This window comes from Pseudopodoces humilis, chromosome 8, assembly GCF_049639895.1.
Source record: "Pseudopodoces humilis isolate 2021_Gansu_Grassland_sample_001 chromosome 8, ASM4963989v1, whole genome shotgun sequence".
In the NCBI taxonomy this organism is placed as follows: domain Eukaryota; kingdom Metazoa; phylum Chordata; class Aves; order Passeriformes; family Paridae; genus Pseudopodoces; species Pseudopodoces humilis.
Window position 1 is genome coordinate 28,049,462 of NC_142207.1, and position 16,159 is coordinate 28,065,620.

Genomic DNA, 16,159 nt, shown 5'->3' on the forward strand with positions numbered 1-16,159 from the left:
CAGGAATCCTGGGCTCGCTTCTGAACTTGGGCATTGTTTGGCTTCTGGCTGAGCTTTCCAGCTGCTGGCATCCCCTGAAACCCTCTGAAAGGAATATCTGAGAGACTGTGAATGCTGTAATGAGGCAAAATACAAAAAGCCATGTTGGAAAACAAAGATCAGGCTTAAACATTAAAAAATAGCCACAGTCTTTCTGATGCGGGAATTGCAGTGTGCTTGGTTTCTGGGTTTGGATGTGTCAGAGTACATGATTTTTATCATCATTGACAGTCCTAACAGAAAATGTATGTCTTTCTGTGGTGCTGTGTCTCATCTTTAACTCCTTGTCAACTGAAGCACAATAAGAAAGTGTGCTGGCAATTCTGGTACCTCTCAGTGAGCACCCAGGTGCATTAGTGAGGCAGCGGGGGGAGGCACCAGCCTTTAAACCCTTTTCATGGTGTATTTCATAAACACATTAAACTTTCTCCTCCTGGCATTTTTTCTTCATGATTTATACTATAATTGCTACTTTTGGTAACAATTTGGAAACAGGATTTATTATTTTTGAGGCTCTTTTAGTGCTGCTTTTTACCTTCCTATGCAAGTGAACAGATGTGCAGCTTTGATGGCGATAGTAATAGATAGCAGTAGGTGAATTCAAAGTTCCCATTGATAGAAGATGAATTAGTGGTCCAGGAGTTGACCAGTAGGACTCTGTGTAGTTTTGGAAGCACAGTTGTTTTTAGAATGATCACCAAAAAATGTTAAGTTTTTTAATCAATCTTTTACTATGAAGATTTCAAAGGATTCAGAAGTTATTTCCTTGAATCCTTTTATATGTTGATTGAAATATTGGACACTTCTTTACTTATGTCTTGATGATTTTTCAGGGGCTTTAGGGATTTAAATGTTTATTTACAAATCAGCATCCCTTAGGGTGTCTGTGTAGGATTGTTAATGGATATATCACCTTCCAGCCCTAAACAGTTTGAAAAAGTTATGACATTTCACTGTGATAGCTTGGGATAGCTAGAGAGACTGACTGCAGAGGCTTACACTATAGCTGGGCACTGCATGCATATGGAGAAACTATAATAAAAGGGTAAAGCTCATGCTCTCAAAAACAATAGAATTAAAACTTTTCCATAAGGATTTTAACTTTTGATCCCAAATCAGAAAGAACAGTAGACTGCAGATATAAACAAAAAGGTGTCAATGTTTTTATTTTAAAATTTGAGTATTTTTAGCGTCAGGTATTCAGTCCTTATTATTTACTTCTAAAAATTATCCTTTAACTTTTTCTTTCTTTCACTAAGAGTGCATGAATTTTCCTGCTGACTTCATGTCCCAGCTGGGCAGGTCTCCAGTGAATTACATTTAAATGACTCTTAAAATAGCAGGCCTGTAATTTAAAAAACAAAACCCTATTGAGACATCAGCAGTCATAGATCATCATTGGTGCTGTAGGAGATGCAGTGTCACGTACTGAACAAATCTGTTAGAGGATAGCTTGTGAGACTGCTGTAGAAAATGAAACTGCTGAGATCAGTTGAGGACAAAGATGTAAAACTCCCAGTATGTATATGTAATGTTGATACAGACTGCAGGCACTCTCCTGGGCCATTCTAGATATAAAAGTACTATGTAAACACACTGTGTGCATTTGTTATTCTTAATAAAATTTTGGCTGGGCTTAACAGAAAACTTTGCAGTTTATGGAAAGAGAATAAGGTACTATGTAGGACTATGGCTCTCCTACATACCAGATGTGAGTTCTATTTATCAGACAAGGCTGCTTGAATGCTACTGTGTCCCAGTATTTTGTCTGTATTTTGTTTGTGGGGGGGGGAAAAAGGAAGAGGAAACTAAATGCAATTTTGAGAAGAATTTGTGGTTTTTATCTGACTTGCTTAATGGCAGATGCATGAGTAGATGCAGAAATGAACTGATTGTGAATTCTCCAGCAAGAGAGGGACTCTCAAGAGAGAACAGTACATTTTCTCACTGGGAAATATTTACTTTTAACAAACAAAATTAACCTTAAAAGATGTTGTTTGGTCTCAGGCTGACAGAATGGATATTGCAGTCAAGACCCTTGGCCCACGCTTAGGCCTTGGGGAGGAAAGGAATGCTAATGCTAAGCTGGGGACACCAGCGTTCTCATGTTTTCGCAAAGCTAAAATTTTGTTTTCACACGTTCTTCTTTATTTTTTCCTTTTTCCTGTTTATAAATAAAAGGTGCAGCAATTTACTGTTATTTTGACGTGCTTTTCATCTTGTAGATGATTCCTGTAGCAGTGTGTGTTGGGGTTGTGTGGCAAGGGTCTGGTAGTGGGGGCATCTTCTGTGAGAAACTGCCAGAAGCTTCTTCATGTCTGACGGAGCCAGCACCAGGCAGCTCCTGGAGTGTCCTGCTGCTGGCCAAGGCTGAGCCCATCAGTGATGGCAGTAAAGCCTCAAGGGAATTCATTTCTTCACTGAAAGCACAGCTGTGAGGCACTGCCGGTTAATCAGCCAAACAGGCTCTGTGCACAGGCAGCCTAGGACATCCTCAAATCCACCTGGCAAGTTCTGGCTGCGAGGCCGCTGCTCTCAGTGCCAGCAGAGCGATGTGTGCTGGGCCATTTGAAAGGCCAGTGCCATTCCAGGAGCCTGGCAGGTGGTTCGGAGGGATGTTGTTCTCCGTGTCCCCGTGCCGTGCATGACACAGCCGGGTAGCAGCCGGAGCTGTCAGGAGCAGGGCCGTGCTGATGGCTGTGGCTGCGCTGCCGTTGCAGGAAGCCGTGCAGGTGCTCATCAAGCACTCGGCCGATGTCAATGCCCGGGACAAGAACTGGCAGACGCCGCTGCACGTGGCAGCCGCCAACAAGGCTGTGAAGTGTGCGGAGATCCTCATCCCCCTGCTGAGCAGCGTCAACGTGTCCGACCGCGGTGGGCGCACGGCTCTGCACCACGCCGCCCTCAATGGCCACGTCGAGGTGAGCGCTGCGAGCCTCGCTCTGCGCTGCTTGCCTGAGCTGTTGTCTCATTTACTACTCTTCACCTGCTCTGGCTGGGTCTAGACTGAGCCCCAGGTCCCTGAGCCCCAGGTCCTGTCACTCGGCTGCTTCCCATACTATGGGACGGGTTCCCTGCCTGCAGAAACACAGCAGTGGCTGGAAGGAATCTGTTTAGAGCCAGGCTAAGAGGGAGGTGTGCAGGCACTCCTGGAGAGCTGGCTGTGCCACCGCTTCCAGCAGCTCCAGGGTCTCCTTACTTCTTTAGAGCTGGACTGCCTGTGAAAATAAGAGTGACAGAATGGAAAGAAGGGAAGACCAGTGGATTCATTTCACACTGAAGAAACGTGCAGCTATGAAGCAGAGATCCAGTCACTGCTTTTCTAATTGGTCTTCTAGAAAATATGCTTCTGTTTTTCCCTACTTATAGAAAGGCAAACCTTTCAAGTATTATTATTTAACTGTATGAAAGCTAACGTAAATAAAGCTACTAGGCTTTTGCCTCCTCGGTTTTGCTAGTCCTTAGATCTGGGTTAAAGGGCCCCCATTTTCCAATTGCACACTTGAAGATCGAGATATGGAGGAAAAACTCTTAGACTGGAATAGTAAGTGTCTGTCAATTAAAGTTGATGAGCTGTAATTAAAAGAAGAAAGAGAAATGGTAGCTCCTATAAAATGGTGATGGTGTTTGGCCTTTAAAACACTGGACTGTAGGAAAGAGATAGTAATGCCTGTGTCCAGCTCTCATAATCTAAATATTTTTGATAGAGAATATCATTCAAATGCAGCATCTTGTGATCCCAGCTTTATTGCAAGATTGATTTGTTATAAACCTTTGAGAGTGTGATCTGGAGGGTTGGTTTAACCTGCTGTTGTTACTTCTAGATGGTGAACTTGCTCTTAGCCAAGGGGGCAAACATCAATGCTTTTGACAAAAAGGACAGAAGAGCTCTTCACTGGGCAGCGTACATGGGTAAGGCTTGGGCTGCTGCTCCTTTTTAATTTCCTGTTCACAAATGGATAGCATGTCTTAAAATGGACGAGAACAGACCTGGCCATGGAAAGAGAGTGTTGTAATTACCCTGAGGAGGGAAGGGTTCAGCTGATCTAAATAAACACTGTCCATTTATGGGTTTACAGCTAGGGAGATCTTGGCTGTGATTTCCTTTCTAAGACCGTTAATTGTGGGCTTTTTGTGTTGCTTTTCCATTTTGGGCTTTTTATCCTGACTCTAAGTCAAGCCTGAACTATATTTGTGCTAGAAAAAAAAAATCCAGGTTGTATTTGTTTCAGTTTTTTGCTCAAAAGTACTTTCAATGAAATGCAGGTAACTGTGATCATAAATTTTGCTGTTAATTGAAGTTTATAAGTAGGTAGGCTGTGATATTCTTAGGAAATGCACAATAGGCACTTCCTCTTAGGAGCAGATTGTCACCTTTTATTCCAGAGTGGACGAGAGCAACCAAATGTCTGTTCAAAAAATAATTTGTGTTACCAAATACTGCTTAATTGAAACAGTTTGCCTTGTCACTCCTTTCAAGTTAAAGGCAAATTTCCTACAGTGGGACATTATAACTTAAAAATACAAGATTGCCTGTAATAATGGTCATGCTTGTTCAAGAGCTTTTGTTGGCTGGGCTGTATATTTCAGGTGACAAATTGTGACAAGTTGTGTGCCCTCAGCCAGGAGCTCCTTCATTTGACCTCTCAGAAATCTTGATTTTAATCCTGGCACATTTAGAAATGAGATAATGGAGATTTCCAACTGTGAGAAAAGCATATTGTGTGGTTTTTTGATATACACAGACACAGATGGAAAGGCTCTTGCCAACAACTGTGATGTGGCTTTTGAACTAACGAGCTTTGAACTTCACTCTCTAGATTTGAAAGGCTGTTACATTGTGCTGTGCAATTCCATGCCTCTGTTCCACTCAAATGTTTTCAGAAATTCATGATGTACTTTTGAAAGTATTTAGATAACATCTAAGGCCTGAATTAGCAATGGAGTCTGTAGTGCAATTAGATAGAAGTTAGATAACGAGATGAGAGCTGTAAACCTCACAGAGTTTCTGGAATATTTAATGTTTTTTGGGCACTAATTATCTATGGACTTTGTACATATGGCTTCCTAGTTCCTGCACATGACCAGAGCTGCCCCTGTCATGAAAGTGCTGTGCAACTCAGATGGAGCACAACTTTGTATGGTGTTAGACATAATAAATGTTTAATTCTAAGACAGTTCTGTCTCAGCATGAAGCAGTAAGACTTTTCCTCTTAATTTTATCATTTATTAAGGTTCTTTTTTATCTCTAAGGAAACCCAAGAAGTGTTAGCAGCTGTGTTTGCAGGTGACATCAATAGGATGCTGTTTTGGGAGGCTTGCATTGCCATGCTCCTCTGCTCACTGTATCACTGTCCTCTGTATGAGGGAGAATAAAACACTCTGTTAGCTTGAGAGAAATGAATGGAAAAGAGGTGTGGTTTTGTTATTTCGGCAAGTGGAAAATCAGTTCAATAAAGAGAAATCTGACACATTTGGAGAAGGTGAATGCATGGATTTCTTCACAAGGCCTGGAGCTAGGATTAGAAACATTCATGAAAATGCTTTTTCTTCCTTCGTAAAACTGTGGGAGCACATTGAAACAGCAGTGAAAGGGCAGTGTGTTAGCAAGAAAGCAGTAATCTGTGAGAAGTGATGCTGTAGGATGGTCTACTCATTATTGATAACACTCTTTTATCTTTTGAAGGTCACCTGGAAGTTGTTGCCTTACTGATTAATCATGGTGCAGAAGTGACTTGTAAAGACAAGAAGGGTTACACCCCACTTCATGCAGCTGCCTCCAATGGGCAGATTAACATTGTGAAACAACTCCTTAACCTGGGGGTGGAGGTACGTGGTAATATGCACTTTATTTCTCTCTATTTAGAGATAGTCTTTTCTTCTTTCTTATGGATGCTGCTAAAGACAGTGACCTTGAAAGAAAAGCGGTCCCATTTTCCAGACCACCTTATTCTTGATGTGGTTTATTGGTTCAAGAGTCGGGACACATTCTGTATTAAAGAAAGTCTCTTATGGACAGTAAATTTGAGGCCACCTTGCTGAAGGAATCAGGACATATATCCCTTTCCTGCAGAAGAAGATGGGAGTAATGAAATTTTCCTTGGGTCAACATTTCCTTTGATACGATGAGTGATTGTTCTCAACACATAGACTGCATACCTTACTAAACAGCAGTTCAGGCTGTTTCAATCTGCAGACCTATATATCCTCTGTAGCAGATAGATTGTTTTCACTCTGGAAAATAGCTTTTTTTCAGGGCACAGACTTCTTGTTATTGTCAGCTCCTCAAAGCAGTTGTGAGATGACCAGGAGCCTAATCAGACAATTAATCAGAGATGTCAAATAAAGCCATTGCTTTTACCATGGCATTTTCAGCTGACTTGACCTGACAGAAAATTGTCAGAAGTTCATGTTCATAGGCTGTTGGCTGTGAAGGGGAATAGCTGTTTCCTGTTATTAACAGTGGTATGCTAATAAATCCCTTTAAGTTCCACATTCTCCACCACTGGGGATATGATCTTTGAGATGCCTATATTTCATGGAAGGCTGTTCATGCCATTCCCGAGTCTTTTGTACAATCTGTCTTGTCCTGTTTTACAGAACAGCAGTTGAATACTAAGTTGGTCATCAAGTAACATAATCTTAATTACATCTTTATAATACTGAGCTACTGATAGTGGTTACTTATTGAAGTGTAAATATCTGTGCACTTTCAGGTTGCTTTCACTCAGATACCTTCTTTCCCTATCCAAAATAAAACTGTGGAAACAGCTCTTATGCCTGGTTCTGTTCACAAAAACACATTACCCACTGTTGTAATATTTTTAAATATAAAGATGGTGAGCTTTTTATTCATCCTGCTTTTCCACTTACATGGAAAAGCTTTCCAGCTTGTTAGGACTTTCGCCATCATTATCGTCATTACATTGGCTTTAGAAATTGTTAGTAGGATAAAAAACTTAATAATAGGAAAGGTAAAGCATTCCAAGTGAAGCTGTCTGGCAGTATAATTTGTCGATGAGATGTGCTGGTGAGAACTATGCCCTATGACAGTTCAGGCCTCCAGCTATTTCCATTTGCAGTGTGTGATGCATTACGTAAAATGCTAAGCTGATGTCTGTAATTTTAACTATGTCTCCTTGTCTCATTTTAGATTGATGAGATGAACATCTATGGAAATACTGCACTTCACATTGCCTGTTACAATGGTCAGGATTCTGTTGTTAACGAGCTGATTGACTATGGTGCTAATGTAAATCAGCCTAATAACAATGGATTCACCCCCTTGCATTTTGCTGCTGCCTCCACTCATGGAGCACTGTGTCTCGAACTACTAGTGAATAATGGGGCAGATGTTAATATTCAGGTAAAACTTAAATACCAGCTTTACAGTTTTACTTTATCCTATTTTGCATATCTCAGGAGGAAACTATAACAAGTACAGCATGGCTTTAAATCCTTGATGGAATTGGAGTGATGCTGAGAATGTTGATTATGAAACTGTTTGGGTGAGATTACATCCCAGCAGAGTAGCTCTCAGTGCCTTTATATATACAATCAGAACTCTAAACTCTAGGCCAGCCACTTTCATGAAGGCATGAAAAAGTACCAAAATATAGTCCCAAGAACTCTGTCAAAATGTTATTTCAGGGAATGGTACTAAGTCAAAGAACTATTCCTTTCTGATATTTTTCTTTCCTGTATAGTATGGATATAATTAAACCTGATTTCAGAAAGTTCCCTTTCCAGGGTAGCTTGTTACCTGCTTCAGAGCCCCAGCTTACAAAGTCTAACTCTGCTTAGGATATCTGAATATTCTTGAATGCACAACTTACACATCTTGATGAAGCTGAAAGGAACTTGCTCTTACTCGATGGAGGGTACTGGTATAAGCGTCAGAAGACTTGAGGTCTTCTGAGTTCATACAAGGTTTTGACTACTTTAGTTAAAATTCTGTGTGTTTCAGTTTCCCATCTGTGAAACTGGCATTTAACTTCCAGCATTTAACACCTCTGGCAAGTCCCTTAAGATCAGTGTAGTAGAGTAGTCAGTGCAGTATTTAAACTCAGAATTATTAAGAAATTAGGGATTGTGCTTGCCAATGAAGGTGAAACCCCATGCAAATAAACATGAAGTGATGTGAGTAGAGGTTGATACCACTTCCATGCTATTTTCTCATTGCTCATCTTTCCTGGTCTCAGTTTCTTTCTCTAAACCCCAAAACATTGCTCTGTACTCATTGTACCTTTGCTTTTGCATTGTGCTTTTGCTTAGCCTTCACATGCTAAATGGCTGTTCTGTTTCATTCCTGTCAGAGTAAGGATGGAAAGAGCCCCCTGCACATGACAGCTGTCCATGGGAGGTTCACACGGTCGCAGACCCTCATCCAGAACGGTGAGTTTCTGTGCCTCTGGAGTGGCTCTCCAAGTGATCAGGCACATCCACTGTTGCAGTTTTCAGTTCTGACCCAGAGGGCAGCTCCATGAACTTCTGGCTTTGAGCTGAACTGACAGGTCTCGTTCCATGATGTCATCACAACCTGAGATTTTGGTTGTTAACAAAATTTCATAATCTTCCATCTGACAGTGGTCCAGATGATCTATTCAGATTCTTAACCTGAAAACAAGAGTTCAGAGATGTATTTAGGTATTTTTTTCTGCTGAGAAGGATGCACAATTTTCTAGTTGTCCTCCTTTGGGAGCCCTGGTGTTCTTAGAACTCAAACCATTTTTTCTGCTCTGCACTCAGCAGCTGTGGTCTTCTCACCTCTCTTAGCTCATCTCTTACCACTGTCTTCATGAAGTGTTGAATATGTACTCAGGAGGTAGGAGCAGTACTACTACCTTGTTTGTTCTGGCATAGCCAGGATTCCTGATTATCAGTCATTTTTCAGGCATCTTTTTTGTCCAAGAATACTATAGAATGTAGCAATTATTCTTGTTGGAAATCTGGCAGAGGCCTGTTTCTGAATGATAGAGGCTGCTATTACTGATTCTTTACTTAAGCTTCCCAGTTTGGCCGGCTACCTGAGACGGGATGGTCTGGACTTTGTTCATTGGTTGGGTTTTTTTTTTGTTTTCCAAAATCCCAAACTTGGAACTGAAGTGTGGAATGTTGGAGTTGGTTGAACAATTGTGCTTTAAATGTAATGACACATTTAAGCAAGACTGTGTTTTAAAATGGAGGTCTCCAGTAGATCATGCTTCTTTCAGGTCATCATGCAAATTGTTGTTATCTTTCTCCTGGGATAAATAAAATAGAAACAATAATAGGGAGTTGGGACAAAATGCAAGAAACTGTGCTTTACTGCAGTTTTCAGTTGTTTAGTCTAATACGTTCAGGCTTAGAGCCATTGTCTGTTCGCTGTTGGATTTGTGTGTGAAAGGACTGGCAGTTCTTCATCTGTCCTTCACGTCTTTCTACTCTTCCACTTACTTGGGTTTCACTTCTTTCTTTCTTTGTTTTCTGCCCCTCTAATTTTAGTATTGTACACAGATCTCATCGCAATTGACTTTGTGCCTCATTGCCACGGGGTCTTGGGGAAAAGAGAAATGTCAAGGATTTAAAGCAATGGAGTTTTATTCTGCAGTACTTAATGAGCTGGCTAACGATGTCTCAGTTTCTGGTTGTTTCTAGCAACCTGTAGAGGAAAAATGGATTACCTTAAAATTGGGAAAACTGCAAGTGTGGTGCCTTTCTTTAAAAATGAGGAAAAATAAATGCTGGGGGATGTCACATAGGTCAGTGGGCAATATCTTGCATAGCTTTATCAAGAGTAAAAAAAGCTGGAAAGAAGTTCTCTTCTACAGCAGTTTAATAGGCTTTGTGAACACAGCATAGACCTCTGTTTCTGAGTTTCTGTTTGTGGAGACCTCCACTGCTGAATGCTCTGCCCCAGGGAACTTGTTTAAGCATTTCACTGACCTTTGTTTACCATTAAAAAATTAGAAATTACAAAGGTTGGAAGAGAACCTTAAATATCATCTGGTTGTAACCTATCTGCCATGGGGAGGGCATGCCTTGCACTGGATCAGGTTTCTCAGAGCCTCATCCAGACTGGCCTTAAACACTTCCAGGAATGGGGAATCCATAGCTTCTCAGGGCGTGGTGTCTAGTGCTTTACTAGAACTCTTCCTGTTGCAATTAAGCCCTGTTATCACCTGTGAATAGCGCATATGCAGTAAATATTACCATATCCTGATGTTAGCAAGACATTTTACATGCTTTCAGGAAGTATTCTCACAGCAAACCAGCAGAGTATTAAAATACTGCAGTGCTGGTGCATAACTGGTTGTAAAACTACACTCAGAGATTAGTAATAAATGAATTGTTGTTGAAATGGAAGGTGTAGTGAGGGAGTTTTCAATTTCCCTTCTGGGTCTGGAACTATCCAATATTTTCATTAAAAGCTTGGATAGTGGAATAGAAAATGTGCTTTTAACATTTTGAGAAAAAAAATGTGGTTGGGAGAGACAGTTTGGCAGAAGGTGGAGTCAGAGTAAAAAATGATCCTGTAGAACTGGAGACAGAAGTTGGAATGCAAGCAAAGCAAAATCAAAATCACACAGAGAAGCAGGAGTATCAGCTGGACAAGTTCAGAATGGCAACAGCCAGGTAGGTGGCAATCCCTCAGGAAGAGGTCTGGGGCTTGTAGAGGATCGGAAGGCTGTTGACCACAAGTCAGCAGTGTTTTGGTGCTTAAAGAAATGTATCATGGATGTACATGGTGCTGTGCAGTGCCCAGGAGTGCACAGATAGGAGTGTGGCCAGCAGGCATGAATTAATCCTGTTTGCTCAGCTCGACACTGGGAGATGTCAGCTGTAGTACTGGTTTTTGCTTGTGCTTCCACAAGGATGCAGGCCAGCTGGAGAGGACTGGGGGAAGGAGAGAATAGTTGGAGTGCAGTAAACCTGACTGGCAAGGAGAGACTGAAAAAGTTATAGTTCTTGGTCCAAAAAGAAAACAAGGACTTATCTGTAACCCATCTAAAGAAATAATCCATTTTTCCTGCTTACGTGATTAGAACACAAGATGCCAGGTTTAAATTGCAAAAGGAAAAGTTCTACACAAGCACTGTTTGGTTGTTCTCTGTTAAGACAAAAAGCACACACAACACGTTTGTTTGCAGTGTGTTCCTGATGGCCTCCAGAGTGAACTCTATTTAACATTGTTGTACAGATAAGGTTGAGTGGCAATGCCTTTACAAATGAGGGTACAGTTTCAGCAGGTTATTTTGTATTTATTTCAGGGCACCCATTTATACCTTTAGATAGGCAGCAAATCCAAATCATGTACTTGACCCTTTTACGTCATCCCATTCCTACCACTCTTCCCCACCACTGCACGTGGAGAGGGAGGTGCAAGTGCTGCTGCCAGAGCATGGCTGACAGCTGAGAGCCTGTTGTGTGCTGGTCCTTGCTCTGGGAAATTCAGTGTCTCTGTGGCTGAGAGAGCAGCTCTGGGCTGCTCATGGTGCTGTTGCTAGAGACAAGTAGCACTTGTGGTCCCTGGTTCATACTGAATTTTTTGGTGTCAAACTGTATGAAAATCTCTTCTGCAGGAGGGGAAATCGACTGTGTTGATAAGGATGGTAACACCCCTCTGCACGTGGCTGCAAGATACGGACACGAGCTTTTGATCAACACCCTCATAACCAGCGGAGCCGATACTGCCAAGTAGGTGCCTGAAGTGGAGCTGCTTGTAAGGATCAAATCTTATTGTCCAATATCTGGAAACACAGCTGCTCCTCGCCTTCTGAAGTGGGAAGGTTAAAACTGACAAGCATAATTGAACTGTACTTCATTGGGTAACAGGAGACTAAAATATGAACTGAGAAGTGTGGAGGGGCAGCAAACTCTGCTAAATTCCTGTTGTGCCCACTTGCATGATTACAAGTTGTATTAGTACTGCTTCTTTTCCCTGAAGCATTGATGTGGGACAGTGGTGTTAATGTACATGAAATAGTAGTAGTAGTTAACTATTATCAGTTGTTAATGTACATGAAGTAGTATTGTATATACATATATATATGTGTGTGTGTGCGTATATACAGAGAGAGTACTTGAATATTGTTTAGTTATGATCAGGTTCCTACGGTCTGTCAAAAGGAAATAGCAAGCCTGGGCATAAACACAGGGGTATGAGATCAGGGTAACACAGTGCCATGAGGGTTATCCATACCAGGTGTTTCAGAGCAGCATCTGATTTCATTAATGTAAGCTTTTGGCAGTTACCTCCACATGTCTCCAAAATATAATTTGTCTTCTCCATAGAACCTGCCATCATCTCTTGATTTACCTAGTTAGGAAGCTCTGCTTTCAAATGCAAATGACTGGTTTGAATTTGGGAGTTAATTGCTGCTCTCAGTATTTTGTTTATTTGCTTGATGGTGTTGATGCATGTGACAGATTTTCCCATTCTCCTTTGCTGAGTGCAACTCACACCTTACAAACTCAGAAGGTGGAACAGATCTTCAATTGGCACGGGTAATGCAATTCCACAGGCTTCAGCTGATGTCACTGGATTTTATTACTACAGTCAGCATGAAGATCTTGGTGTCTTAATAGAGGTGTAGGTTTTTCCTCTCTCTCCAGTACAGTCAGTTGCTGTCTGTTGAGGTTTTAAGGGAAAATGAGATCCACTGGGATAGCCCACTCCACTCTTGGAATCAGGGTTATCCGGTTAGAAATTTCTATTTCACAGTTGGGTGACTGGAACATTGATCAAATAAAATACTTTTTCCAGCAGCAGAAATAAATGAAATAAGAAGTTGGCTCAGAGACACCAGGCAGATGGAAATGATGCTACTGCCTGTGCTAAATGTGCTTTCAATATGTGCTGCATTAACTCTGGGTGAGCTCCCCAAACAGGTTTAGGAAAGAAAAATCTGCAGCACTGTTCCCAGCATGAGCAGACAGCTCAGCCAGTCTTTGAGGCAATGCACTGGGAGGGAAAGTGTGCAAGTGATGAGAGGAACCAGTGTGAACAGCACTGTAGAAGTGGGACACTGGCTAGCAAATGTGCAGATAGTGGATTTTGGTGGAAACCAGACAAAACATCTGCTGGATGGAAATCTTGACCAAAAAGATGAATAATATTTCATCAGATAACTGGGTGGAGGAGGAGACAGAGGGAAATGGGTGTGGGGAGAAGCACAGCAAAACAGAACGTCCAATGTTACCTTAAAGAAATGGCTAGAAAATGCAACTTGTTTGTAAAGATGCAGGAGCTTGGTGGAGCTTTCAATGTTTTCTTCAAAGAACAGGCTGTTAGATCATCTCTTAATAGATTTACTCTAAGATATAGATGCTGCTAATAGCAAAATTCAAATCTGTACAGCAGCACAAGTCAGTGTAGTGAAGCAGCAAAGAGGACACTTTTAATGTGAAGAAGAGAAAGAATGAACAGGCCGGTGGATTCTGGAAATAATAATTTTTTTGAAAACAAACCCAAATTAGTTAAATACATTTATGTATAAAATCTTGGAGAGAGCAAGATATATGTATAAACATCCACATTAATTATTGTCTTAAGCTTCCTAAGTAATTATGATCTATGTTGTAGAAAGACCTTTGTCTTTGGGTCTGTATCTGAAATCCTCTTCCATGAGGTGATCATACTCTCCCATCTATCAATTGTCTTGCAGAAATGAAGGACTGATATGAATCCATCTGCTGTTGTTCTGGAGTTTGTAATTTTAAAAAAAAAATCTGCTGGAGCAGGCAGTAGATGATAATCTTGTCAAGCTAGGTTTCAGAGGCTCTGTGTTTATGTACACTTCGAGAACTGCCAGTAGGATAATATTTCTAGAATAACAAGATGCTTTACACAAAATAATGCTGAGTGAAAGACACCAAGATGTCCAGACCCAAAATTATTCTAAGACAGTAAGCAGTGGCATGCCTAGGGACTGAACTGGCATGATTTTCTGATATTAATTAAAGTTGCTGAGTGCTCAGCTTGTTTGAAAACTACATGTTTGCCTGATATGGATTTAGACTAAATTTAGATAGGCTCAATCTAATGGCTACCTTTATTTTCTCATCCATCATGTCTGCTCTGAAAGTTTATTGTGTGATTGAAAAGAGAGTCATGTGTTAAAGGGAGGAAAAAGTGAAAGGGGAGGTGAGGAGAGTAGCTGGAGCAAACAGGAAAATTAGATTATTAGTTCTTAGGCTGTGGAAGAAAGCTGTGACATGGCAGCCTAAAGGAAAGTGTGAAGAGTCATCTGCGAAAAAAAAAAAGGTATTTAAAAATAATATAGAGAAGATTTTGGCATTTACGTCTCCCTCAGAATGGCAGTTGCCATATGTGTGTTGCTGGTGCAGAAATTTGTGGCTCACTGGGTAATTGACTCCAAGCAGTATCTGCTCTCTTACTTCCTCACTTACCTTGGCTTTGCCTGGAATTTTTGCAAACCATCCTGCCACATTCTGTTCAAAGCATAATGCCAAGATTTTGCTGCATCAGAATATTTTTAACTCTCAAGAAGGCTGTTAAGGAAATATAGATAAAAATAATGGCAGGCAGCAAGAAAGACTCTTCCTAGAAAAGCATGAGAAAATGTTGCCTTTCTGGAAGGAGCTTTTGATGAGCTGTGTGTGTATGTAACCTGCATTTTCTCACGAGGCTGTTGTCCCTTTCAGGTGTGGGATCCATAACATGTTCCCTTTACACTTAGCAGCACTGAATGCCCACTCAGACTGCTGCAGGAAATTGTTGTCATCGGGTGAGTAAAACCCCCACTGTCCCTGGAACTCAAACAGTGTTTGTCTCTGCTCCTTGCAGCCCCTTTCTACTCTTTGGTGTGAATTATTCTAATGAAAAGCTTCCTGTGCTGTGTGGGGCGGTGTACCTGAGCATGCAAGGCCTTCCCAAAGCCATGCTGGTACTTCCCATGTTGTTCATGCCCAAAGCTCTTTATTCCTGTCAGGTTCAGAGAATTTAGACTAATTCACCAGGGGAGGGAGGGAAATTTAGGAACCCTTTCCAAACAGCAGGAATGTGAGATCCTGTTTTGTTTTGGGCATTTTCCCCTCTGCCCACCAAAGGAGTAATTCTGAAATTATCTCCTTGGGGTCTGCACCGGCACAGTAATTTACATCTCACTGATGATGATGATGTATTTTACATGAAGCTAAAGTGTGTTTCTGAATCTGTAGTTAAGGAGTTAGGCTGGCCAAACTGGCTGGGGGCATGAGAGGGAAAATGAGTGGAAGCGTAGTGTCAAGAGAACAGGCTTGGGATCCTCACCAGAGCCCAAAGTGGAAGAAACCAGAGCTTGCTTATGAACCATTCTGAGAGAGTCAATAATCAGTGGCCAAATCCCAAATTCTGCTTTTTCCAGGCAAGAGAGCTATGAGTTAAAAAATCCTGACCCAGATCATATGAGTTTTCTAGAAAACTCCTTCATTACTTAACATGTAAAATGTCCTACAACTACTTTTCCCCTTGAGTTCTGTGGTCTATAAAAGAAATATGAAAAGTGGAACTACATACCCTATTATACAAAGACTTGGTGTGCTCTGGCTTTGGCACTAGATAGGAAAACACTCTGGGTGACCAGAGTTAGCACTGTCAGGCTGTTACCTCTGGCCTTGTGAATCTTGACGAGCATCTTGATCCCCACCCCCTGCTGGAAGCCCCTTTCCAATGTGACAACCACACGCAATGAAAACAGCCCCAATTCATGTTTAGGCTGACTGCAGCTCATCCTCATGTCTCCATGTTTTCTGTCTTCCTGTCCTGCTGTCGCAGTCCTCTTGGTGAGTCTCTCCTCCTCAATGCCTGTCACATGGCTGCAGACAGGGATGTGGAGGAGCTGGATGCGGAAATAGACGCTCATCAACTTCGTGGCTCTTTTTATAGAGCTGCCAAAGCGGAGCAGCTGCTCGCCGTTCCCGTGACAACCTCTCTCTGACTGTAGCTGCTTGTGTTCTGTTTTTCCCCCAACTAACTGATTTTTCTGTCTCTGCGATGTTTCTTGTGGTTTAACTAGGACAAAAGTATAGCATAGTGTCCTTGTTTAGTAATGAGCACGTGCTGTCTGCAGGCTTTGACATAGACACCCCCGACAGCTTCGGAAGAACGTGCCTGCACGCGGCTGCTGCCGGAGGGTGA

At 41.6% G+C, this 16,159-nt stretch overlaps 1 protein-coding gene across 7 annotated transcripts in view; it reads left to right on the forward strand.

Annotated features, from left to right (window-relative positions):
* ANKRD44 (ankyrin repeat domain 44) overlaps positions 1–16,159 on the forward strand; it is a 131,005-nt gene that overhangs the window by 76,348 nt on the left and 38,498 nt on the right. For all 7 annotated transcript variants that reach the window (XM_014249450.2, XM_014249452.2, XM_014249451.2 and 4 more), the window contains exons 5-12: positions 2,760–2,960; positions 3,864–3,951; positions 5,726–5,868; positions 7,193–7,405; positions 8,355–8,433; positions 11,601–11,715; positions 14,686–14,768; positions 16,092–16,155. In XM_014249450.2, coding sequence (XP_014104925.2) covers positions 2,760–2,960; positions 3,864–3,951; positions 5,726–5,868; positions 7,193–7,405; positions 8,355–8,433; positions 11,601–11,715; positions 14,686–14,768; positions 16,092–16,155 — 986 coding nt within the window. The remainder of the gene's footprint in view (positions 1–2,759; positions 2,961–3,863; positions 3,952–5,725; positions 5,869–7,192; positions 7,406–8,354; positions 8,434–11,600; positions 11,716–14,685; positions 14,769–16,091; positions 16,156–16,159) is intronic.